Source organism: Phyllopteryx taeniolatus, chromosome 5 (assembly GCF_024500385.1).
Source record: "Phyllopteryx taeniolatus isolate TA_2022b chromosome 5, UOR_Ptae_1.2, whole genome shotgun sequence".
NCBI classification, from domain to species: Eukaryota; Metazoa; Chordata; class Actinopteri; order Syngnathiformes; family Syngnathidae; genus Phyllopteryx; species Phyllopteryx taeniolatus.
The window spans coordinates 26,616,245-26,642,894 of record NC_084506.1 but is presented as its reverse complement, the minus strand read 5'-3'; the positions used below and the strand labels follow the sequence as shown (position 1 = coordinate 26,642,894).

The following is a 26,650-nucleotide window of genomic DNA, read 5'->3' as shown; positions in this document are numbered from 1 at the left end:
CCGGCCCAGCCAGTCTGTGATCGGTCCTCACAGCCTTTATGAAGTCAAAATAACAAATTTATGCGCTGCTTGTATTTTATACTGTGGGTGGCATGGAAAAGAGGGTAAGTGTATGGCCTGCAACCGGAGAGTCCCCGGTTTGTATCGTATCCTTCATGCCCAAGTGCATGTTGTCGATATGTCCCTGGGCAAGACACTTAAACCCACAATGCCCATGAATGAATGTTGGAGGGGCCGTAGGTGCAGAATGGCAGCCACGTTTGCTTCAGACTGTCCCAGTGCAGATGTGGCTACACAAGTAGCTTATCATCACTTCAGTGTGACTTTGGAATGAATGGTGTGTGCAATTGTAAAGTGCTTTGCGCTCCTTGAAAAAGCGCTATAAGTGTAATGCATTTTTATTTTGATGTGTATGGAACGCCCTCATAAACCTAGGACCACCCTGCACATGTACACAATGTTGTACCTTGTTGAGGAGGTTGATCTTGGTCACGGTGTTGGAGGCCTCTCCAGAGTGTTTGACGAGGAGAGCTATGAGTCGAACAAAGGCGTCCAGATTGTGGTAGCACTTTGCTCTGATGATTGCTGCGCTGGCTGCTGGGTTGTGCTGTTGTTCAGCCTGTGCGCGGTAACTGATCTCCACACACATCTCGGTGCAAAGCCGGAAGAAGCGCGTGATCAGGTCGTCCGTCTTCAGGATACCCTGCTGGTGCATCTAAATGGGAAATGTCAGAGAGTGAGATAAGCAGAGCTGTAAGCCTATGGAAATTCACTTCCAGAACAATTTGTCTAAATTTGTCTGAATTTCCATATTTTGAAAATGTTGTCAAGAACATTACCACAGGACAGTTATTGCAGTAAAATTATGTAATAGCATAAGATTGTGCATACTGTTCAATTATGCAACAATCATTACTCTATAATTGTAATCATTACATTATGGCTTCAATATTTGTTATTTTAATGTTTTTATTGTATCGACCTTGTAATGGTGGACCCAGCTGCACACTGAATCAAAGTATGAAATTTAGATCCGGCATCATAAATATCTGTGGATTAGTTCACCTTTACCAATTCTGTTTTCATCCTTGGTTTAAAAAAATAAATAAAAATAAGTCTATTGATCCAGACTAACCGGATCTTAAGTCAAAACTCAGCATTATTTTGTAAACAAATGACTTGCAGATAGATTGACTTGGATAGTTTATGCATGGACAATAGTTTAGATTTCTAAGGTTTGTGCATGTACTTGGACTAATAAAGGTTCTTATATTACAAATATTTGTTAATTATATACTTTTAACCTGACCCCGTTCTCAGGTGACGTCGCCAGTGACATTCATTTCCAGTTCAGAGGTTGTGAATTATTTTAGATTTATATCTCAAGACACGTATTAATTTGCTTTTTATTTTGTTGCTCCTACTTGGGTTACTCTCTGCTATAATGTGGTTCCAGCCAGACCTATGTGACCAGAACTGTACCACACAATCACTTATTACGGTGTTTTGCGACTTTATGACACAACAATTAGCATCAGGCTTTTCCCTATTCTCCTAACCAATCCTCCCCTCTCTTTGTCATAACGTTAACGATAAGTTGAAGATGCATGGTAAGAAGTGTAGTTTATTCGCTACCATGGAGGCGATCGTCACAATGCGTGGACACCGGACGCAAAGAACCTTCGCCTCTGCGGCTTTTTTTAAACACTAAAGCAGCAGAGATGTGCCTGTGAGAGTCAGAGAGCGCAATCCATATAGAGCAGATTAATAATACACACGGGAGATGGACAGCGACGTGAAACCAAGGTGGAGGCAGACGAGTGGAGCGTACTGATTGTAGGTTCGCTGGAGACGGCGAAAGATTTGGCACTTCGGAATAAGCAGCAAAATACCGGCCGTTCGGTATGCTGGGGAGGCGCAGCCCACAAGAGCTGGCAGGGTGGCAGCAGACTGGTCCAAGCGGGATTGCTTCATGGGGCACACCAGAAGGCTGTCCAGTCATGAGTGCGGAGGGAGCCACACCAGACTCACACAGGTGAGCCCCAGTGGCAAAACTAGCTTCTAGCTAATGAGTAGCAAGGCAGTAAGCAGCAGAAAACTAAAGGATATGTAACTAATGTTTCAGGGTCGCAGAGTGTTAGATTGAGCAAGCAGAGTCTAAACAAATGGGTTTAAAGTCCAGCATTCACGAGACAATTTTTAGCAAATCGAAAGAACTAGGTACAAAAGACCGACAACAGCAGGAGGCAGCCATACATACATCGTAATACAATTACTATTTGTCTTCGTTCCTTGCAGATAAGTGTGCAATGAACTGCAATTGTTGTAATGCATTTTTTTTTAAACAATCTAGTGTTTCTTTCATCAAATTTATTTCTGAAATTTTCACAACGGTGGCCGGACAGCGCTGTACTGGCCGGTAATGCCGTACGCTGGAGCCCCCCCCTCAATATCCGGAATAATTGGTGTTACGTCCATAACGAGTCAGCGTTCAGTGATTTCCGTAACAAAATATGTACGTTCCATAACATTTAGCAGCTCTGCATAAGTCACAATATTGGTCACCTTTACTTTTCAATGAGTGGCTGACTACCTGGCCAACAAAGGCAGAGAATGCTTTGGTGCTGTCCCGGCCAGCAGCAGCCGAGTGGTACAGGTTGACCCATTCCCTCAGAAGATACTCCGCCTTCTCCCTCAGGCCGGGGGGATCATCGTACTCCGAAGCCTGGGAAATCCCAGAGTGCATCATGAAGTTTGGACCACCGTGGGCCCGGTCAATCATGGCCTCGTAGTTGGAGCGAACAACATCCATCAGCTGGGGAAGACTGGGGACAAATTAAAACAAACACTTAAACATACCAAACAAGATACTGTAACTTGAGTTTGCCATTTTCAATTCACCCAAAGCAAGTGTAAACAGTGAACCTCCATCTCCTGGTGGGATATGTTCCAGACCCACCCACTACAGTTGAACATCCACGATAGAGAAATATAAAAATTTTGTAGGAATAGTTTTAACCCTGCAAAATGCTTCCTTTAATCTTGAAATTTCCTAAAACACACTTTAAAGAGTCTGTGAAGTGAAATTAGATTTTTTTCCCCCCTAAACATTACATGTTTGAATCGCTGAAAATGTGCAAAGACAGTGTAGACATGTTTGAAATGTTGAAATATAGTGTTAATCTCTCTGATTGTAGGTTCGCTGGAGATGCGGAAAAGTTGGGCATTTTGGAATTAGCAGCAAGATAACGGCCGTTCGGTGTCGGGGAGACTGTTAAATCGAGCAAGCAGAGTCTAACAAATGGGTTTAAAGTAGGTACAAAAGGGCAAAAACAGCAGGAGGCCATACATACATCGTAATACAATTAATATTTGTCTACATTCATTGTGCAGTTCATTACAAATATGTTTGCTTTGCACTTTGTATTCAGTAATACTATACTTGTAAAATATACCTTTATTTTTACTCTGATTTTGCTCATTTGTTTTAAACTAAGGTGATTTTTGATATTTGTCAGTTTATACAGTCCCCTACAAAAGTATTGGAAGAGCCAGATTGGATTTTGCAAAGTAGTACAGAGATGAGCCACAAACGTTTTGTAACTAAGTTTTATGGACTGATGAGCCCAAGATTAACCTCTACCAAAGTGATGGAAAGGCCAAAGTAGAGAGAAAGAATAGGATCTGCTTATAATTCAAAACACACAACCTCATCTGTGAAGCATGGTGGAGGTAATGTCATGGCTGCTTCTAAAACGGGCTCACTCGCCTATATTGATGTAACTAATGATGGTAGTTGCAGAATGAATTCTGAAGTCTACAAAACCCATTTTGTCTGGCAATTTAGAGAAAAATGCACCCAAACTAATTGGGAGAAGCGTCATCATACAACAAAACAATGACCCAAAACATGGCCAACACAACAAAGGACTTCATCAAGAAAACAAGAAATGAAAAGAGGCTGCAGCAAAGGCCTGGAAAAGCATTTCAAATGAAGAATGCAACTGTCTGGGGAAGTCAATGGGTCGCAGGCTTGATGCAGTTATTGCAAGTAAGAGTTATGCTACCAAATATTAAATGTTATTCACTTGAAGTTAATTAAATAAGGTCTGTTCCAGTACTTTTGCTCATTTGAAAAGTGTGTGGCTTCAAACAAAAGGTGCTCTGTCCTGAGTCATTTAACACATCTAGATGTAATATGTAATATATTCAAAAGTAAATGTTACATTTTATTATTGAACAAATTATTACCACAAACGCACTCAAAAGTACCAAACATTGGTACCGTTGAGTACCGGCATCGTTTCCCAGTACCGTAATGTGAAAGGTATCCATCCTTACAGAGCAACGTGTGGTACTGTATTACACTGAAGGGGCCATGACTTCTTGCTCTTAATTATACTGCATCTCTTTCAGACTTGCCTCTATAAAGTAAAAACCCATAAAAAAAACTGCGATATAGTGGGGGCATTAACAAACCGCGATATAGCAGGGGTTCACTGTATTCCAACCATGTAATTTACCCTTCTGGCGCATTTGCTCGAGAGTGCGCACAGGTCCTCATTAAAGTCTCAATGGTGTGGAAGAGATCCGCTTCAGTGACATGGCTCACACTGCGCTCATCCACCAGCAGGAGCTTCACTAACTGCATGGCAAATGCCACCGCCATGTAGTGGAGTCCATTTTCCATTGACTGCAAGTAAAAGATGGAACATTTAACATTAACAGGAGCAGAATCCTAAATGAAGATCTAGTATAACCTCTGTCGATTTGTAGTAAAAAGAATTCTATGTGTAGGTTTGGTGTACCTGGGCTAGGTGCAGATCGTACTGCTGCATATTCACAAGATGATTTCGGATCAAAAGCTCCACCGCCTCGACATTGTACTTGTACTCATCCCGGCATTCAATCAGACACCTATCAATCAAAATAAATTAATTTTTAAAAATAAGTGCTTTTCAAGGGATTTTAAAGTAAAACCAAAACTAGTAAATGATGTCAGAAGATGACTGGAGGTCCTCTGTTTACAACGGTCACGACATGTTTTAAGTTTACAAACAGTGCACAAAGAACTGGTTTGCGCATAATGTCACCACGCAGCACAAGTAGTAACACTCAGTTACTGCCGTGCTTACTCATTTTCACTCTCTCTATGGCATAAAAGTGTTTTCATACAAATATTTGCTGTAATTTCAACTTTTCGACTATGTGAGTGATAAGAGTGTGGCGGGCACAAATTCTGTTTACATCATCACAGAAGTAACGGAGCACAGTCCAAACTATGATCCCTTTTATTATGTAGCTGAAATGACTGCACTCACCTGGTGATTTGTTTGTTGCACCACTGTGGTCCGTATGCGCGCCCATCCTGGAGGGCTTTCAGAACCAGCAGGTGGCACTCCCGATAACGGAGAAGCAAGTCATTATCAGCCCCGCTTGTGGCATCCAGAAGGCCTTCCACAGCCTGCAAAAGGAAAGAAAACATGGTATTTAATACCGTTTAAATTCTAGATCGCTGAAACCTCACACATTCCAACTATGGTATCAACACAAGTGATTAGAAAGTGTTTCTCTGCTACATTTTTTAACACCTTTATACCTTCATATGCAGTATTGAAAAAGGATAAGTAAAACTAGGACTCGGTGCCTTGGTCTTCAATAAAATCCCTGATTTTTAATAAAAAAAAAAAAAAAATCATTGCAATTTTAAATCAATCTTTCCCCTTCAATAAAAAGAAAACGTAAATGACAATAACATTCAAAACCTGGAAAGAGTGGCCCTTCAAAAAACCTTTAATACATTTGAAAACATTTTCAATGTTCGACAATTTAACAAAGTCCCTTTGGGGTTAAAATGTAACAACAAAACTGCCACTGAACAGACCAATAGAAGGGGCTGCTTCCAAACAAAATTAAACTTTGTCTGAAAATATAAATAAAATCTTGCACACAGGTTTAAACATACTTTGGAGTGGAATGTTTGTTGTTTGATGCTGCAAACCTGAACCAATTCCAAATGACCAATGAAACGGTGCCTCTGAGCTACTCCGTGCCCGCCATTTCTTCAGTTTAAACAGTGCGCGTCAGCAGGCTACTGAAGTTGCTATTGAAAAATAGATTTTTGGAAAAAAATAAATCGATGTCGAAATTTGCCTCATTTCTTTGCTTTTTTTTGTTTTGGCCTCCAAATTGAGCCAGGCCAATCTCCACCTGCACCTGATGCCAGCTGCAAGCTGTGCCACATGAATAGCATCCTCCTCTTTAACCACTCTCATTCTGAAAAATAATTTACTAAAATCATTGTCTGTTTCACTTAATTTTTCCACTATTACCAACTTCAAAGGCTAATCCCAAATGCATCCTCCAGGAAAATATTAAGTACAATATTTCTCTTTTTATTAGCCATTTCTGAATTTGAAGTTATTTCATTCTGTGTTGTGACAATCCCTAACATCGCTCCATCGCTTTATACATTTAACATTAACACCCATAAACTAATTAGTTAATTGTAAGCGTGTTTCCTAATTAATACATGATGTACTAGCGGATCAGCTCTTGTCGCTGATGTTACGTGTGCTTCGCGGTTCCGCTGGGTCGCAACTAGGGCCACGACCCGCAGCACATCAATGCAAAAATACAAAAGACTAGTGCAACAAATACGACGCTGTCTGTGATGAGCAAAAATGTTGCTTAAACGTAGGAGTAGCAAAAGAGGTTGTCCGCTCCAGAGGTGGATAGAGTAGCCAAACATTGTACTCACATAAGAGTACTGTTACTTGACAATATTGTGACTCAAGTAAAAATAAAAAGTAGACCTCCCAAAAAATACTTAAAAAATATGTGGGAGGGGAAAACTATCCAAAATACTTAAAAAGTACACAGTGTAATCAATTTTTTATTTTTTTTTGCAATTTACTGCACAGTGTTTTCTCAAGTTACAAGTAGACTTTACGCCGATCTGATCGGTATCGGCCGATAATTAGCATTTTATGCCGATCAGCTTTCATGTCATAATTCGCCGATCTGATCAATGACGTCAACGATCAGCTCTGCACAAGACTTAACTCCGCGTCTTCGTCGCGTATGAATCCAAAAGCTAGTGTATTTTTAGCCTTGTCACGTGTCTGGTTGTGAGAAAGTTAGTGTAAGCATGTCAATAACAGTATTTGTTAAAGTAATTTAATTGCAATAAAGTAATTTGATTACAGTAAATTAGCAACCATTATTTATGTCATGTTGATTTGACCTAAATTTATGTCAGTGGCCAATCCTTGAATGCCCCCTAGAGGTCATTGATGTTTTAACTTTTGTCTAAAATGCGAGAGATTAATTTGAGCTGGGACGGCTCCAGCGCGCCCGCAAACCTTGTGAGGATAAGCTGTACAGAAAATGGATGGATGGATACAGTACACAAGTATATACAATAAATGAACAAGTCAAGTAAATAGACACATTGCTCCATCTTGTGATCGGATCGTTTTTTTTTTTCTCCCCAAACTTGCTGATTGGTCCCAAAAATCCTGATCGTGTAAAGCCTAGTTATAAGTGATCTGTAATATCCACGTTTGGGCAGACATACACAATACATAAAAGCTGTTGTTTTTGTTTGTCTAAATGTAAACAAGAGTAGCGTGCCGTTGCTTCATGGTAACAACGACCTTCCCAAAATGGTGGCCACTTAGGCACGGCGATCAGCCGGGCTGGTTTATCTAGTGTTCATACCTATGCCCGGGAAGCCCAATAGAAGACGATGTGTGAGGTCATGTGACTTTCTTTTGTCGCTTGATTGGCGAACTAGACTTAAATGTCACTAGCGCTTAAATTAGATTGGCACAAACAGTGCCCAATGCGGAAGTCAAAGTCTTGCGCACGAAATAGTTTATAAGCAATAATTGATCAATAAAAGTAGCAAGCGACATATCGATCATTGTAACCGAGTAAAAGTACCGTGACCGCTAGCTGTCAGCATTCAAGGAGTAAGAAACGGCCTACTTTGAGAGTATTCCACATATCCAACAATGCTCTGAGTTTCCAAACGGTCTGGAGCGTCGCAGGGCGCGCTCGGAGTGCATTTCCGAATGCATCGAGAATCACGGTGACCTCTGTTATATTATACTGTATATCTGCTTCCCCCGCGTCCGTCCGTTTGACGGACTCTGATTGAGCGTCGTTTACGAGACGGCAGATTTCTTGTAACCCCATTTCACAGAGCGCATCTCCAAAGTTAAAAAATATTGAGTAAACGAAGCGCAAGTTATTCTACTGCTTTTAAGAAGAGAGGGATCACTTTTGTCAAATTAGTGGGAACCGTGAAGCAGCACAGCAGTTCGACAAAGCTAATGTGACATTAGGGAGGAAATCCAAGGAGACGCTCCTACCCGGTAAGACTACTATTTTCAACAGTACTATTAAAATGTTATACTTACCCTACCATTGAGCAATGATTTGAGTTGATCAACGTCTTTGTTAATTTGACAACTTGAGTAGAAATGCATGGTGAGGAAGCGACACGAAGATTCATGCATGCAACAAAGAGCAGAACAATTCTTTGAAAAACCTCATAAAATAAAGCTAATACTTAATGTTTTGAGAATGGATACCAGCAAATCGATGGTGCGTATTACATAGGTAGAAGGGAATTCCTGCCACGGAAAGTACATTTTGGGGGTGGATTTTATACTCGGGAGCATACTGTACGAGAGAAATTACGGCATTTACAATAATTTTGTACTGTACTGGGTATGTTTTTAGGCCACGCAGAAAAGTGCTTCAAAATAACAGAAAGACTGCTTTAATGGACAACCCCTTGCACCTATTAGTCTGTGAAATGGAGGTTCCACTGTACTCCCATGAACTTGTCAAACATGTCTCTGCTAGCAAAGAGAGCCTCAAGTCCTACCTTCTGCAGCAGTCCAAGAGCTGCAATACCATCCCTGGAGTTTCTTGCCAAGGCCACAGCCTCGAGCAGGCTGCGCAGGGCTTGGGTCAGGGGGTTCATGGAAAGCGCCTGAGGGATGGCGTGAAGATGCTGCTCCAAGTCTGCCATGCACTTGTCATAGATTTGTGCAACATCATCCGTGGCCCACGCTTGTTGCTGTTCAAAAATGGAATTATAATAATATATACTGCTTTTCAGAAGCATTTTATGTAAATTTCACCTTCATTGGCTGAGCCAGGAACCCCGTTGGTTGAGAAAGATCATTACTGGGTAAGAAACCGGGAACATTCCTTGCAAACTCCTCATACACAGCAAGCTGCTTTGGGTCGACTCCTCCCACCTAAAAAACAGACAGTGTTTGAATGTGTACAGCGCGTTAGGTGCGTGAGCGGTGACATACACTATATGGATCTTAAAATTAAGTCATATATTAAACATTTACCTTTAGTCTTATCTGCTCAGGCATACGTTCAGCCTGGTAAGTCAAAACAACTGGATCACAGTAACGGCGCCCTTCTTGGCGTGCATGCTTCCTGAGTTCAAATTCCTGCATGACAAGGGATACAATTTGATTAGAAATGCAGTAAACAGGGTGGGCCAAAAGTAGGCACATGTTAGGAAATTATATTTTTAGGGCAGTGTCAATTTTGGCAGAAATTCGCTATATGGAGTTGGACTCTGTCCCTATCCCACAGCAAACAGAGTGGGTCCACTAACCGGATACCTTCTTTTGGCCCACGTTGTGTGTGTGTGTGTGTGTGTGTGTGTGTGTGTGTGTGTATATATATATATATATATATATATATATATATATATAATTTTTTTTAAAAGTATGTGGTAGAATTAAAGAGTGGTTGTGATCTCTCTGGGTCAACTAATGCAATGTGTTCAATATTGAAAAAAAATTCCTGTTGATTCGGTCGAAGCCACAGCTAACGCATATATATGCTTGAATGCGACCTTCCCAAGTCCTCACCGTGGCAAGCCTCTTGTCCATTTCAGGGCCAGCCTTCTCCACAGCGGTCTTCTGAATAAAGCAACATGCCAGTTCACAGTTCTCCTGAGCAACCCTCGCTGCAGCCTCCTCCATCATTTCCCTCTGTTGGGGAGTTGCCGCCTGAGGGGGTAGGGGGGGACTGTCAAAGAAGGAAGGATCGTTGTAAAGAAGCGTCCGAACTGGGCTTACCCTTAGCGCAGCCGCAAAACTGTTCTTGAGATTAGCGGCAATGCTGACGAGTAGGGGCTCTCGACAGGTGATCATGGCCATGCCGGCAGTCAGGTTCCTCATCATGTGGTGTGCCGCCACACGCATGCGGGACTCCTCTGAATCCAGAGCGAAGTCCTTCCGGATGATTTGCTCACATGTCGTCATAGCGATTTTGATAGAGCGGTCAACCACGGGATGCACCAGCTCCTGGACGGCGCGCTCAACTGATTGCCTCACACACTGCTTCAACTGAGGATGGGCTTGTAGAAGAGGGATCTAAAAATAAAAAGTGGGAGAAGGTGAAGAAAATTTGCTATTCACTTAATTGGACTTTAATATACAAGGTCAATGAAAAGTAACTCCCTATTTTAAAATAAATTGCAATTATATAAATTGTGTTTGTTCTTTAATTTATTGGACTTAAAATAATTGTATGGGATGACTTCAGACAGGATTCTGGGTCCATTCTTCACAATACCATGATTTCACCAGGAACACTTGTAGTCATACTTTCTCATATTTCCCCTTCAAGTTCTCCCAAAGTCTTTTGAGTACAGTAGACTTGCTCCTTTTACCAACCCCAAAGAAAAATAAAATCACCGGGTGTTAAGTCGGGACTCCTGACTAGGCATCAACATGACCCACGTTACAAAAATGTTACAATAGTATTTTAAAACTAAAATAGTAACTAAAAAGTTACTTTTCAAGCACCCTGTAGATGTGGATTTGATAAAATTCAAGCAATACTTACGTTGGCATTTATATTAATGTGTGGTGCCAGGCCTGCCAAGGCGTACACATTAATGTCGTGATAACTGAATTGTGGGGTGGGGGGCCCCGTGGTTGTGCAAGGGGTGGTGGTGGCAGCTGGTGTGGAGGGTGGTGCTGAAAACGGAACAAAGTCTCCTGTTGGTCACAAAAACATGGTTAAAATCAGAGGGAAAAAGCAAAGGAAAACCGAAAATGTGTTAAAATATTGGATTCACTTTATTTACCTGATGTAGAAACTGGGAGCATCTCATCTGGAGGCTTTGCTTCTTTCTTTGGTGCAGACAGCTGCTCCTCAAGACTCTTAAGCTTGTCCTTGTCCTTCAACAGGTTCCCTGGCTTCAGGTCATTGATGTCCAGAGACAAGTTCTTACAAAGAACTTCAATCTCAAATTTTAGGTTAAGCTGCAATGGAACAAACATTTCATCCTTTCTGCAAAGCTCTCATATAACTGCAATGCTACTCAATTATTAAGAAATAACACTCAAAAGGGCTAAGCCGTTTTTGATGATTCTAAGAGCAGTAATATTACCTTGAGGTCATGTTCTTGATGTAGCTCAGCGAGAACATTCATGATGGCCATGGTCCAAGGGTTCTGGGGCCTGAAAACCTACAAAAGACAAATTGAACCATTAAGTGGCGTGGTTGGGCCGCAGAGATCTCTCGCAAACCACATTGCTCACAATGCTTCGCAGACTGGACTCCAAAACTTTGGCCACAAAGGGAACTACGTAAAGGAGCTCCTGCTGGCCTTTCACATAGGCTTCCAGTAGCAGAGACTTAATTTCCAGATCCTGGAAAAATGAATGGGGGTGGGGGGAGACATTGAGCCATCTCAAACCATGATTTTTTTTTACCTGTGAAAACCCAAGTGAGATACCAAGGGACTAAATATGTTAAACATCTTACTGTATAGAGAATAGGCTTGTTTTTGGCCAGTGTAATCATGCCCAGCCAGTGGCCCAGGTTCTTCAGCAATGAGCGATCAGAGAAATTGGCAGCAGCCTTGTCAGATGTCAACAAAACCTAATTGGAGGACAAGAGGCAGATTTGATAGTAGGCAACAAACAAACAGTATTTCCAGTAGATTTCTCATAAATATCCAACCTTGATGTTTCTGTACGTCTCCGTGAGGACCATTTTGACAAACTCAGGATTCTTCAGTGTGTCCAGAAAGTTGGAGTAAAGACTGTGAAAATTAGGCTCAATGCTGACACGCTTCATCACCAGATACTGAGACACCCATGGCATGAACTCTTCCTTCACGGTCTCTTTCAACTCCTCTACCTAATTAAAGCAGAGGACTTAGAAAAACCTCTATTGCGGCCAATGACATCAATTGATATTTTCATCCCTCATTTACCTTTTGTGTCATGTTTGACTGAGAAAGGTTATTGAAGATGAACGCAATCTTCTCTTGAACATTCTCTGGAGGTTCTACAATCCTTTCTGTTTGGTCAGTAGCCACCAGTAGAGTGTCAATATTTGTAGTGTTTATGGAGGGCTGCAAGGAGGAATAACAAGGTGAAGCTTAGTTTACCAACAATTCAGATACAGGTTGTGCTAATCACAAATGTGTCAATATTGACACAGATATATAGTAAACACCCGCTATATTGCAGTTCATTTGCAACCCTGCTATATCGACGATTTTTAAGCAATTGTTAATTGATTTTCACAGTATATAGGTAAGTCCGAATTTTAAGAGTCGCATGCCTTCAGTGTAGTACCTTGTTCTGCCACAACAGGCTGTGCAAAACAGTTATACAATGGCCGACAGGCAAATGGCCATATGGTGCGTAGGAGGAATTGACTCAAAATGAAAAACACAACCAGATTAAAAACCGCAAAAGAAAGTCGCTGCAAGATAAAAATACTGCAATCATAGAAACGAAGCAAAAACACAAGCACATAAAACAGCAAAATAAAATGCAATCACAGAAAACAGCAAAAGAAAAATTTTAAAAAATGCTTTGTGTCAGTTTTACAGTAAACTTCAACTGGGATTTATAAATAAACAGCTTGAATCACTTATTTGGAGAAACATGCATGCATTTTAACTTTCTCAAAGTGATGTCATACTATCGTCTCCTTTTTCTTGTCACTATAAAAGTGGGTTTTAAGTTATTTTCATGAGTTTAAGCGTGTAAACCATGTGGGAGGGGAAAACTATCCAAAAAATGTTTTATATGGTTCCAAAATCATGGATTTTCACCCATCACAGGTGGGTCTGGAATGAATACCCCATAATAAACGTGGGTTTACTATAGGTATTAAGTCAAACTCACAGGCACATCCTTCTTGAAGCTGCTGGGTGTTGGCCTTGTGATGGTAGTGGTCTTAGCAGCGGTGGTAGTGGTCGTAGTGGTTGTGACTAGGGTGCTCGTTTGTCCTGGTTGCGGTGCTTTTGGGACACCGGGTTGCTGTGATTGAGCTTGGGCTTGAACCTGTGCCAGCGCCAGACTGCCTGGGGTGGTGATGGAGCCTTGCATCTTCACCGGGGGGTCCCGTGACTGTTGGCCATACTCAATATACTGCACACACAGGATATTGGAAGATGCAGAGTGTAGGATTTAATCTATCTGTCAATAGCCTCTCCCCGCAGACAATGCTAGGCTGTGTAGACTTCAAAGACATTTTGAGATAAATTAAGGAAACCTGGTTACCTCTTGTAAATGGTGGGGAAATTGCAAAAAATGTGCAATTGATGCAAGATGTTGACAATACTGGGGGTAGTCCTTCAATCTAGAAGCATGTAGTATTTACCAATTTTAGCCATACACAACTTGACAGCTGTTGAATAAACAAAATCAACAAACCAGTTTGAATACCTGTTTTTGAACCGGTCTAGGGCTGCGATTCCAAAGTAATACATTTTAGATCCGTATGGTTTTCTTAAGGCTTCAAGCACGTATCGGAGTGCCAGGCCAAGGGCCATGTAGGTGACAAGACCTTTCTCAATGATGCCACCAAACAGGCAGGCCGTGATGTGGAGCTCCTTGTCCGGATATTGGGGGAAGAAGCGGTACTCCTCAAACAAGTTTCGAAGCATACAATTGAACACTTCTCGCTCCCGTTTGATGGTGGAATCTTTGAACCGCTGTAGCATCTCTAGAACCTGAAGGTGGACAATTTTCCTGTGATTTACATCCGTGTTAATCAATGGAGCACCAGTCCAGGTAAATTAGTTGCACCTTAACAGCCAGCTCTAAATTCAACGAATGTATATGACAAATAATTAATAAATGCATTTGGTTTCTTACTTCGTCCACAGACATAGTCGGGTGAGGTGGGTGGTTGTAGATGCGCTGGAAGTAACTGTTGGCTTCATCATCTATCTCCTTGCTAAAGTGCTGGTTTGCCTCAGGCCAAACCTGAGAAAGGTCAGCTAGTAGGAGAAAAACATTTTACAGACTTGAGATGATTTAATGGAAAGTAATGACTTAATATAAGCAAAGCATCAGCCAAGTATTTTTTTCTCGTGTGGAAAGTCACATGTATACAGATACATTTCAATAAATTAGGACTTCAATTCTTCAAGTGTGGTTTGAGTAGAACTAGTGGACTACCAGCTCCTAGTGGTATGCGAAAGAATAAATGTTACAGTGCCTGATTTTATTTATTAATTTATTTATTTTTTAAATCAGTTAAGTACAGTTCAGTTGTATTTAACTTTTAAGCACAATACATTAGGCTTTAAACGATCAGGATTTTTGTGGCCCATCAGCGAGTTTAAAGAACCGATAACCGATCTGATCACAAGATGGAACAATGTGTCTATTTAAATGACTTGTTCATTTACTGCATATACTTGTGTACTGTATATGGGTATCTTCAAAAGTATTCATTCTCTAGTCTAGTGATTCCCAACCAGTGTGCCGTGGCACATTAGTCTACCATGAGCAATCTGTAGGTGTGCTGTGGGAAATTATAAAATTTTACTTAACTGCTCAAAAAATTATTCCTTTACAAGAAATGTATCTTTATTCCTCTATTTAGGCCAGTGATGCATAGTGACCGACAGTGACAAGACTGAACACATAAATGCTCTTCTATTAGATGGCAGGAAGTACATACAGTAATTACTGTGCACCTACTTTATGACATTTTTGTTTGTTGTGTGCCGTGAGATTTTCCAATTGTAATACATGTGCCTTCGCTCCATAAAGGTTGAAAACCACTGCTAGGTGGGTCATGTATTGTAATCAGTCAGGTCAAAGTAACATTACAACATGACAGAAACTTTAGAGATGATACAACATAAAACCGGTACAACCGTTATTGCTAGTACTAGTATACATAACGTTTTGTTGCCTGCTTGCGAGCCAAATCGTATTAAAAGTACGTGAACATACCTTAAGCAAGCCTTAAATGAACAGTCTCCTGAGCACCGGTGACCACCACCACCACACGTTCATTTAGTCCGTTTCACCGCTACCTCCCAACACAACGCACATGTGGCAGGTGACAAAACACGTTGCCCAAATAACAAAACACAGACTTCAGGGAAGATGTATTTTGTTGTGGGTATAGTTTCATGGCCAATTGCACACTATACTGGTAGAACTGGATGAAGTTATTTATGAACAAGGAAGTGCAATTCCACTGAATGGCCACTGCATGGAATAAGGGGGCTTGGTGTTTACATAGTGAGGTAAACACCCCAGACCCGTTTTTAGCCCTGCTCTAAGCTTCCTAAAAAAGAAAAGGTTAGGTGAAAAAAGTTAAGCCATATCTCAACAACTCATTACTATAATGTATAATGGGACGAGTCTGCATATCGAGAGGAAGCGGACCGGCTGGAGCTGTGGTGCGGCCGACAACCTGGAGCTGAACACGCTCATGACTGTAGAGATGATCGTGGACTTCAGGAGGCATCCTTCGCCACAGCTGCCCCTCACGTTGTCTAGCTGCCTTGTGTCAACCGTCGAGACCTTCAAGTTCCTGGGAATTACAGTCTCTCAGGACCTGAAGTGGGCGACCAACATCAACTCCGTCCTCAAAAAGGCCCAGCAGAGGATGTACTTCCTGCGGCTTCTGAGAAAGCACGGCCTGCCACCGGAGTTGCTGAGGCAGTTCTACACAGCAGTCATTGAATCAGTCCTGTGTTCTTCCATCACAGTCTGGTTTGGTGCTGATACAAAAAAGGACAAACTGCGACTGCAACGGACAATCAAAACTGCTGAAAGGATTGTCGGTACCCCCCTACCCACCCTTGAGGACTTGCACTCTGGCAGAACTAAGACAAGAGCGTGCAAAATCCTCTCGGACCCTCTGCATCCCGGTCACCAGCTCTTCCAGCTCCTTCCCTCAGGTAGGCGCTACCGATCAATGCAAACTAGAACTAGCAGACATTCCAACAGCTTCTTCCCTCTTGCGATCAACTTCTTAAACACCTAACCTACAATTCCATTACAACATGCTGGCAATTTTTTGACTTGAGTTCGTTGTCACATTTCTGTGGGGCCAATTATACATTACTCGTGCACTCACTGTAGTTGTCTCACCACGCTGCACTATTTGCATATACTGGCCACTCATGCCAGAGTAGCATCTGCTCCATTTGCACACTGATTGAGGAGTATCTGCAACATTTGCACAACCAACATTGTCCCAGATTATCGCACTACTCGTCACTTTAAACCACATACACTCCTTGAAGTCTCGGCGCCCTTTGCACAATGGTCATTGCACCGGACTATTGCAATATTAGTCATTCGAACTGCTCTAAGTGCTAGAGGACTCTGCATCTTTTTGCACAATTGTCCAAAAAAAATAAAAATGTACCGGCATTAACAGATAACTAGCAACCCTTTACAGCTCAGTGACTTTTTTTTTGTCAATGTCTTTATGTCTCAAAAGTGTTCTCTGTCAATTGACTGTCTGTTGTCATACTAGAGGGACTCCAACTGCCGGAGACAAATTCCTTGTGTGTTTTTGGACATACTTGGCAAATAAAGATGATTCTGATTCTTAAGTCTTTACACATTTTCAGCACTTCAAACATTTAATGTATTTAGAAACAAAACACAAAAATTAGTTTGTTGCACTTTGAAGTCAATTACTACAATTGTAAAATGCTTTAAATTTTCAAATCCATTTTATGAACTTACAGAATATGAATTCAACTTTTTGAATTACCAAATGAACTTCTCCACAATATTCTAATTTATTGAGATGTCACTGTATACTTGCAAATTCAACAGTAATACGACTAAAGTGGGGCTGTCAGCTTAAGCAGACAAGGAATGGAAGACTGGCCTGTATTTCCTCTACAAAATATTTGAAAGGTTAAATGATATTTCAGCTAGGGCTGATAAGCCCAAGATTAAAGAAATTGGTCTTGTACGCCATATTTGTCAAGAAGACAATGTCCCTCTAAAATATAGGTTTGCAAATGAAGCCATAATGTGACAATTGCAGAGGAAATACAGTGCTGAGCAGCGCAGGGCGGGGCTCTCAGTCACACCACTACCACCGCCACTTACAGGCCTTCATCTTACTCTGCTGGAAGGTAGGTGGGTTCAGGCTTGGTGTGCTCATTTTCCTGGTGCCAAATGGATCAGTGCTTACTGCTGGCATTCCAAGACTAGAACCAATACCGGTGCCGATGCCCGAGCCCAAGGGACCTGGAAGAAACGGTTTTATTTCACAACCTGCTGTTAACTACAGTGTTTTCAGGTATCAACCTAGCCATGTTTAGAATGAGGAAATTACTTCCATTGCTTATATTAAAGGAAAACATTTTTAAAAAGCACAGTACCAGAGTCCATACCAGGGAGCTGCGAGGACAAGCTGCCAATACCCCCAAATGGTGTGCTTGGATTGGTGTTTGAGAGTGGTGGAAATGCCTTTGCTGGCGATTGGGGATTACTGAACGCTGAACTAAGGGAGGTGGGGAAACCCTGCATGCTCTGAGTGTGGGAGGTGGCCGTGCCACCCAGGTTCAAGGAGCCCATGCCTGTGAGAGGGTCCATCTAACAGAAGCAAAAGAGAGGATGTTAGATTGATGAGGTAGGAAATGGGTCAGCTAATATAGTGCATTGATTCATTGTGTAAGTTCCAGACCCACCTGAGATAGATGTAAATGTGTGATAGCGCATAAGAAACTTTTCATAAAGTTTAAGCCTTACAAACACCCCTCACAACAATATGACTTTTCAAAGACAAATGTATTTAAAGGCAAACAAACATTTGCAAGAAAACGTAGAAAAAAATTGAATACAAAAAATCTCTTATGCAAGCCGAAAAAAATACCGCAGTGTAATCACATTGAAAAACTTTTTAAACGCATTGTAAACTTATTTATAAAATAAATAAATAAATAAATAAAATAAAAAATAAAAAACCAACAGCAGGTAATTACTTTAATGCTTAAAAAAAACAACTGAAATCATCTTATTTTGGTTAAAAAGCAGCAGCGCCACATAAAACATGAAAAACAGCAAGTACAACAGTAACCGAGCATGACATGTACCTGGTAAGTATAGGTGATAAAAGCAATTTCTTGCATCAAGAATATGATGGTAGAAGAATATGTAAAGGATGTGTCATTAAAGCTAGATACCTGAACAGGGGAAATGGCATCCAGGCTGCTGGTGCTCGGGGCCCGACCTTTAGGCATGACTCCAGGTGGTGGCTGCCGGGCTTTGTTCATAACATTGCTGCAGTTTGCAACCATGGTCAGGATAGTCTCGGACAGCTCTTGCGAAACACTCCTGAGGGATCGATCAAACAACCATTTCAGTTAGGAATGTTGCAATTAAAAAACAAAAACAAAAAAAAACAACAAAAACAAAAAAACATACTAGGGCTGCAAACTAATGATTATTAGTGAGATGTGTGTGTTGTGGCGCAGGTGTAGCAATGGCGACCTGGAATAAATTAGCGGGTCAAAGAGTGTCCTCTGCAAGAACTCTGCAGTACAGTGTTGCAAACAGATTTATAACAAAAAGACTGCAGAAGAGTAGAATGCCCGCTATCTTGAACCAGGAGTGCCACGATGATCCAGTCATTCATTTCTATTGAGACTTTGGGGCATGAGCACACATACATATTTAAAGCGATTTTCATGCAGTTTGTTCTGTTGCAAACATCAGATGTGGCTACGATACAAAAAATAAATATTTATTGAAAATCACTCAAAAATTGTTACTTTAAAGGAAATTGTAAGTTGAAAAACAGTCACATGTATCCAATATATTTGAGAAACACACACACACACACAGGGTAATTATTTGTCCCATTTTTCTTCCTCAATGTACACACAGCACCCCATATTGACAGAATTGTTGAAATTTTTGCAGATTTATTAAAAAAAGAAAAATATCACACAGCCATAAGTATTCAGACCCTTTGCTCTATTTAGTAGAAGCACCCTTTTGAGTTAATACAGCCATGAGTCTTTTTGGGAATGATGCAACAAGTTTTTCACACCTATATTTGGGGATCCTCTGCCATTCCTACTTGCAGAGCCTAAATTGTATTGTAAATTGTGCGTGTGGTGTGTGTAATTTTGGATACATGTGACCGTTTTTCAACTTACAATTTCCTTTAAAGTAACAATTTTTGAGTGATTTTCAATACATTTGTTTTGGTATCACAGCGGGTCTGAATACGTTCCGTACCTACTGTACACACACACAAATCAATATATATTATACACATTTACAGTCATCTCCAAAAGTATTGGAACATGTGGAATAGGTGCTGCCCTTTAGACTGATTGCTTAAACAGACAAACTTAATGGAAAGTAATGACTTAATATAAGCAACATACACAAGCATACACTTTCAGACAAACTCCAAGCCACAAGCAGCATGTCTGCAGTGGAAATTCTCCTCACAGGTGAAAAAAGTCCACCAGCAGTTATTTTTCTTAAAGTTAATATGATATACTGGTAATATGTCAACATTTCAAGATGGGGCCAACCAGTGTGGTCGGCTCGGTAACGCGCGCTCTAGTATTGTTTTTGTGTTTTTCGTCCGTCTTTGGAGACCTTACACGACTCACTTACACAAGGGGAGACCTGCTAACCATCAAGGAGGCTACTCCGGGCCGCCGGAGCAGTGAAGTTAATCAAAACGTGCAATATGACGTTTGACCTTCATGGGGCACTAGACTACCAACAGCCTCTGGAGTGTGGAAGAGGAAAAGTGCTCCACAGAAAAATCATGCGTCGATCCAAATTTGTCAGAGAACGCCCACATTTTGGGTGGTTTGAGCAGGTTAACCTGCACAATAGCAGCCCTGCCAGACTAAGTAAAAATTTATTTTCATGCCCAGTTATACTGTATTACTTACTGTACATCTATTAGAGCATTCTGAACACCATTTGTTTGATCATCATTTTACATTAGCAGATAGCTAACAGTTCCTCAGAGATGAACTTTTCTTGCTTTAAGCAGTTTATTGACACTCCAGTTGAAGTTTACCGTAACAAGGCTCGAATAAAGCGTTCTCGCATCGCAGTTTGAGAGTTAAAATACGCATTTTGCGCTACAAAAAACATTGTAACTGCGAACCTGTTTTATCGCAGAGACAGTCGCGACGACGTAAGCATGCAGGAGCGTATGTGATAACGCGCTTACGTCACTGATGCGTGGGAAGTAGAAAGTTATTCGGTTGAAGGAGCAGGAACACAGCGGGAAGATGCGACCCCAAAGTGAGAAGATAAAAAAAGACAGACACAGACAAGCATTTCATAGTGAAATGCAAGGTGAGCATCCATTCATTGTAACACAGACCTCTCTCTCTCTCTCTCTCTCCGCACCTCCGCCAAAGACGCTATGTCGTCGGACCAGAGAGACGAACGTGAAATCAACATATTGCAAATCAGTGTGATTAACGTTAGTCAACCTTACTAACATTACGTTTACCATGCGGAGCGTTTCTGTTAATTATGAGTACCGTCGAACGAGAGTTCATGAACTAGTTCATATTTTGGGAGAATGTGAACTGAACTTAGTTCATTTCTGCCTGAAGAAGTTATTGAGAATGCGCTATTAGTTCTTTTCTGCCTGATGAAGTTATTGAGAACGCACTCATGCTGGCATCTGTGAGCAGTTTTCAATGAAAAGTTCATTTACCATTCAAGAGTGCTAGGTTTTGTTAAGAGACTTCCAGGACAAAACCTGTCTGACACACTATATATATACACGAGCCTTTATACGTCAGGGGACAAATGTATTCGGCAACCGATTCAGTGCGGCTGCCATTCATGTTTAGGGACACTAAATGGGAGAGAATGTGTTCTTTGTTCTGAAAATTCTTTTCAGAATGCTTTAGTTAAAAACACTAAGATCACACTGTCATAATATGGATTTTGTTTTGTAATAAGACTAGATTAGATATTTTTTTCATATCGTCAGCCAGAGCTGTTAGGAATGCAAAGTTAATGTCCTATCACCATCGTTCCTGTCACTGTGTTGCGTGTTTTTGTTTTGAGATCTTATTTTCTCTTTTGCATTCATAATTGCTCTTTAACCAAGCAAAAATATAGTTTAACCAAGTACTTGATTGTTCCATAGAATTTTCAGTAGGATACTCGAGTACTAAAATATTCTTTAGCTGCAGCCCGACATTCAACTCCCCAGTTATATTGTTCGCTGCAGCCCTATATTCAACTCCACCATTATATAGTTGGATTTTCATTATTTAATAAAACCCTTGCTTCGGATCCCTGTGCGATTGACCTGCAAAAAATTGCCCCTCAAAATTCAAAAGTTGCTCCTCTAATGAATAAATTAGCAGCAAACCTGCTCCTCAGACAAAAATATTTCTAGTTTTGTGTTAAACTAAACAAAAATTGACATTGTATACTTAAAAACAACACACTTCATTGAAAGACAGGAGCCTCTCACCCAGCGCAAGACTGAAGACAGGCCAGCATGGTGGCTAAGGTCTCTGGAGGCAACTGAGAGCTTTTAGGCTGGTCCTTGTCTAGGGCCAGACCCCCCATAATGGATGGGCATCGCCTCTTCAGGAATGTGACGCAAGCTTGGATAAAAGGTTCCTGATCCAGACAAAACACAAAATTACTTTCACACAGGTTACATAGCGGGTGTGCTTAAAACATTAACATTGAGACATACCCCGTGCTCTCTAATTTTGTCAGTCAACCATTTATCAAGTTTGAGGTATTCACGGCGAGAGGCAAGTGCAGCAAGGTCAATAACAAAGGCAAATGGAGTACCATTCAGCAGCATCGAGAGAGACTGAAGAACAAACAAAATCATATTGGCTTATGGGTAAACATTACAAACCAATCACCAACATAACGGCCCTACTGCCTCCCATTAGGGTGGTTGTGATTATGTGGGTTTAATGTGTATGCATGTAGGTATAGCTGTTTAAATACATATGTACACGCTTACACTTGGGTAAGTGGTCATGCAGATGCTCATTATGGTGAATGCATGTACTTATGTATGTCTAGTAATTTAACTGCCCTATTGGTTTACATATTTATACTTAAAATTCAAAGCATCAACACTTCTGTGCAATAGTCTGTTTCCATGTTTTTGGTGTGCTTTGACAAACCTTCAAGTCTTGGGCCACATCCAGGATACGAGACAACTTGGCTTGGTCATACTGCTCACCTCTCATATACCACTCAGCCATTGAATGCATAATTAACTGACGGATGGAAGGAGACTGGCCCTGGAACAATAGCCAGCGGGTTTATTTGTTCACAACCAAGGCCAAGGTATAAATATTCAAGTTTAATAGTACAGTGAACCCCCGCTATACCGCGGTTCATCGCTTGGCCCAACACTGTCACTGCTTTTTAGGCGCTTGATTATGGGGTTTTACTGTATTTAGTAGGGTTGGGCATCGTTTGAATTTGAGCCATTCCGGTCCAGATTCTGGTTCCAAACGATTCTCGATTCAGAGTATTTTAGGGGGCTGGGTCAAAAAAGGTTTGCATGGTTTAAATAAAGGGTGTCCCAATTATGAACATCCATTTCCTTAGCAGCCTGCAGCATAAACTAAAACAAACATTTGACGCGACTTTCTTTATAACCAGTATGTCAAACCTATAAACTAAAAGGCAATGTGTAACCAGTATCAATCTCAAACCTATGAACTAAAAGGCAATGAGTGTGGAATTAACCCATTCATTCATCTTCCGTTCCGCTTATCCTCACGAGGGACAATTATTTGTTTCAGCTAAAAGTTAAATATAGCATTGTTAAAAAAGTTATTTGCGACTGTTTTATCATGTCAAATGTTTATATGTGCAAGTTTTAACTTGAATTCCGGTTTTAAGCATGTAGCCTTTTATTTGGACGGGTATGCAACGGAACTCAGCATTTTGGAACGAAAAATAACTTTACACGACACCGGTAAAACAAATTTAAAACGAGTTGAGTAATGGATGGAACCAAATGCCCTGTAAAACGATTCCTTTACCTACCCACCGATGAGACACAAGGTTGGTGTTTGTGATACAACGTTTTTGTAAATTTTGTTCCAGTTCATTGTGATGTAAAGTTGCTAGTTGGACCTTTGGTGAAGTTTGAGCTCAAAGTTAAGCCTGTAATCAGACTGTTTCCACTTTCTTTCCAGTATGGTCATTTATATTTTATTTTTCTGTCTGTGATCAGCTCTTACGTTGGTTTGAAGACTAAAATAAACGCTAAAAACTATCAGTGCAAGAGTGCAACCCACCGTTTTAACTTGTTAGCTGCCTCAATGTTGGCATAGACGTACTTTATTGTTTCACTCACCCAACTGACTTGACTGAAGTTCAGCACAGTGTAGGCTGAGGTTCGGAGCACATCAAAATTCTACACATTGTGAAAACCTCCTTCGCACAAAACGAACTTAATCCAAGTGTTGCACTGACATGACTGGTCATTAATTTTAACATAGTTAACACTTTTGTTCGCTGCTGCCATTGGGCACAAGCACATCTTCGTGCACGTTCTTCGCTGGTTTGCGCCACTGCTTCTTTGGTTTTTGCCACTTTCTGCTTTGGAGTTGGCGGACGGTAGGAATCGAAACTGGGAACGAAAGGTTTTAATTTGATCGATTCCGGGAGAACCGGAATGTTAGTCCCGGTTCCAATCGGTTCTTGATGCCCAACCCTAGTATTCAGTCAAGTCGAATTTAAGCATTACTCGCCTTCAGTGTAGTACACAGTTGTGCGGACCCCTTATGTGCAATACAGTATGTGTCCCATATTAATATTTGTTGTTCCCACAGAGCAAAGAGAATATATGTCTGAGTATTCATCTCCTCTCAGTTCGTATGTGTTGCTGCTCCATGTGTTCAAGTTGTAGTTGTTCGAAAAGTCATAATTACTGCAACATCTATGCCAATTTCCATTAGCCTATTGATGGCATTATGGATATTTTAGCATTAAGATGCCAAACTCTCGTGACACAAAATTATATAGTTGGGTTAAACATTTTGGGGTTTAAAATTTTTAATTGTTCATTTTGTCAGTTTTATAGTAAACTTGAACAGCGAATTAAACATTGAGACGAACACACTGCCTCGTATTTGGAGAAATGTGCGAGTGAGAACAGGAGCTACTGAATAAAGTATGTTTGAGAAAGTAAGTGTGTTTCAGTTGAAGTTTAAAGTGTGTGGGAGGTCGAAAACCTTTTATATATGGTATCTCTACAAATTTTAGCCTAACGCGGGTGGGGTTGGAACAAATCCCCCACGGTAAATGGAGATTCACTGTATTACAAATGAGCCAAAACGGACAAAATATATCGACAGTCCCTGCGGACTGTATATTCAGGAAAAAGCATCATCTGATAGATTTTTTTTCTTTTTAGCAAGATACAGATACAAGATACATAAAACCAACCTGTCCATGCCAGGCATAGTGCAGGATGATAGCAGAGTTCGGGTGGTTGCCCAGAAAGGTGGGCATTAGGGTAGAGATGAGCTCATGGCGCAGTGTGTGCCAGGAGGTCGAGATCTGCAGCAATGCCAGAACCAGCATATCCGGGCAGTGCTTGATGGGGAAGCTGAAGAGTTGCTTCACCTGCTCGTACTGGCCAACCTCTGATAGCCTAAGGAGGCTTTCCACCAAATCCAGACTTTTCCTGTTATGAGTTCAGAAGTTTCAAACACATGGGGTGCAATAGGTTTGTGCTTTCAATTACCGTATTTTCCGGACTATAAGCTGCTACTTTTTTCCCGCGCTCTGAACCCTGCGGCCTATGCAACTAAAATATAGATAATATATAAATGCTTAAACCATGACCGTTTCCCATAATGCACTAGGGTTTGGGCATGCGCAGATGCCTCCAGCGTGTAGAAGACGACAACGCTAGTTTTTGGCGCACTCAACGCAAAATAGTTTTTCTTTTTCAGACCCTCATTATGGAAAGTAAAATAAGAAAAGCATATGATGCAGCTTTGAAAGCCAATGACCTGTCTATAGTGCTTTTAAAGCGCCACTCTGAGGTGAGTGGGAGGCTTGGATGACCAGCGGCGAGAAATCTTTCACAAAAACTGGCCGCAGGCGAAGATCATCCTTTTCCGAGGTCTGCCGGTGGATTTTAAAAGCGTGGAGCAGTGTGAAAGAATCTACGATCAACGGATTTCGAAAGGCTGGACTGCTACGTGAGAACAGCACAACTTCAGCAGTAACTGTCTCGAGATGAAAATGACTGACAGCGACACCGACAGAGAGACTGAAGTGATGTGTGATGGAGAGGTTCTAAGGCTCTTCAACTCCGACACTGAAGACGCCAAATTCAGTTGTTTCAGTGAACAGGAGGAGGATGAATAAAAACAATGACTTTTCTGTTATGTTTGAACCGTTTTCCTGCCGTGTTACAGGCACTGTTTGGAAACAATTAAGGTATGTAAATAAACAAAATCTTTGTGGAAATATCTAATTTCACAACGTATATATCCACGGCATATAGTCTGGTGCGGTTAATATATGTACAAAAAGACATTTTCTACAGATTTAGTGGCCGCGGCTTGTATTCCGATGCGCTCTATAGTCCGGAAAATACGGTATATTGGTAAACCAAATAATACAGCTCTTGAAATGGAACAGTTCTTTACCATGTTGCAATCTCCCTGTTGTCATCCTCCGGTGGCGCTTTAAGAATGTCGATAGCCACTGTGTGGCAAGGGTAGTCGGCAAAGCAGAACACTTCGGGGCTCATTAGAGAGTGTTGAATGAATGATAACTAGAAGACAAAGTAGGTGTTTAAAGATTGGTATTCAACCATTTAACAAATGGAGAAAGTTACACTCATTAAGTCGGCAACAAGTTTACCCTATTGTGGTGAACTTACGTAAAACCAGACAAGCTAATGGAGAACTTGCTGAAATGTTACCTGTCCTTCTGCGTGTTTCCATGGCCGATATATGAGATCAACTGGAAAAACCTCCATGCCCAAACCCCGCTGAATGCCGTACACCACTATATGGAGGCCCTTACTGTCCCGGATGAGGAATCCTGCGTGATCCAGTTCGTACGTCACCTCTTTGAAGTTCAAGTTTGGATTCTAGGGTATCAACATGGTAAAAGTGAGTGGTGGCTGCAAGTGAAGCATTTGAAACATACAAAAAAATAAAAAACAACTGTTGGCATTGTACCACATATTTTCAAAAGGTGGCTGCAGCACCAGAGTTAGTTCTATATAAGAGTTTCACTTTTTGAATCCAACTACTGAAATTAACTTTCACAACAGTTTATAATTTATTGAGAAGAACCTCTATTTCAAGCATGAAGTATGACTGTTGCGTGTT

General features: G+C 41.1%; 1 protein-coding gene across 11 annotated transcripts in view; it reads right to left on the bottom strand.

Moving 5' to 3' along the window:
- The window catches only part of cnot1 (CCR4-NOT transcription complex, subunit 1), a 53,587-nt gene that overhangs the window by 10,081 nt on the left and 16,856 nt on the right, over positions 1 to 26,650 (bottom strand). For 3 of the 11 annotated variants that reach the window (XM_061774266.1, XM_061774269.1, XM_061774267.1), the window contains exons 11-40: positions 26,236 to 26,406; positions 25,958 to 26,085; positions 24,741 to 24,981; positions 22,457 to 22,576; positions 22,009 to 22,131; positions 21,778 to 21,929; positions 18,482 to 18,632; positions 17,678 to 17,891; positions 17,403 to 17,543; positions 14,178 to 14,302; positions 13,746 to 14,032; positions 13,582 to 13,659; positions 13,203 to 13,458; positions 12,278 to 12,418; positions 12,022 to 12,201; positions 11,824 to 11,940; positions 11,598 to 11,708; positions 11,447 to 11,524; positions 11,141 to 11,318; positions 10,897 to 11,051; positions 10,125 to 10,421; positions 9,915 to 10,055; positions 9,381 to 9,485; positions 9,159 to 9,278; positions 8,900 to 9,094; positions 5,322 to 5,464; positions 4,809 to 4,917; positions 4,524 to 4,693; positions 2,594 to 2,825; positions 467 to 715 (exon numbers count right to left, since the gene is read on the bottom strand). In XM_061774266.1, the coding sequence (XP_061630250.1) occupies positions 467 to 715; positions 2,594 to 2,825; positions 4,524 to 4,693; positions 4,809 to 4,917; positions 5,322 to 5,464; positions 8,900 to 9,094; positions 9,159 to 9,278; positions 9,381 to 9,485; positions 9,915 to 10,055; positions 10,125 to 10,421; positions 10,897 to 11,051; positions 11,141 to 11,318; positions 11,447 to 11,524; positions 11,598 to 11,708; positions 11,824 to 11,940; positions 12,022 to 12,201; positions 12,278 to 12,418; positions 13,203 to 13,458; positions 13,582 to 13,659; positions 13,746 to 14,032; positions 14,178 to 14,302; positions 17,403 to 17,543; positions 17,678 to 17,891; positions 18,482 to 18,632; positions 21,778 to 21,929; positions 22,009 to 22,131; positions 22,457 to 22,576; positions 24,741 to 24,981; positions 25,958 to 26,085; positions 26,236 to 26,406 (4,908 nt within the window). Of the gene's footprint in view, positions 1 to 466; positions 716 to 2,593; positions 2,826 to 4,523; positions 4,694 to 4,808; positions 4,918 to 5,321; positions 5,465 to 8,899; positions 9,095 to 9,158; positions 9,279 to 9,380; positions 9,486 to 9,914; positions 10,056 to 10,124; positions 10,422 to 10,896; positions 11,052 to 11,140; positions 11,319 to 11,446; positions 11,525 to 11,597; positions 11,709 to 11,823; positions 11,941 to 12,021; positions 12,202 to 12,277; positions 12,419 to 13,202; positions 13,459 to 13,580; positions 13,660 to 13,745; positions 14,033 to 14,177; positions 14,303 to 17,402; positions 17,544 to 17,677; positions 17,892 to 18,481; positions 18,633 to 21,777; positions 21,930 to 22,008; positions 22,132 to 22,456; positions 22,577 to 24,740; positions 24,982 to 25,957; positions 26,086 to 26,235; positions 26,407 to 26,650 lie in introns of all 11 variants that reach the window. The other 8 variants (XM_061774276.1, XM_061774277.1, XM_061774270.1 and 5 more) reach the window with 7 other exon arrangements.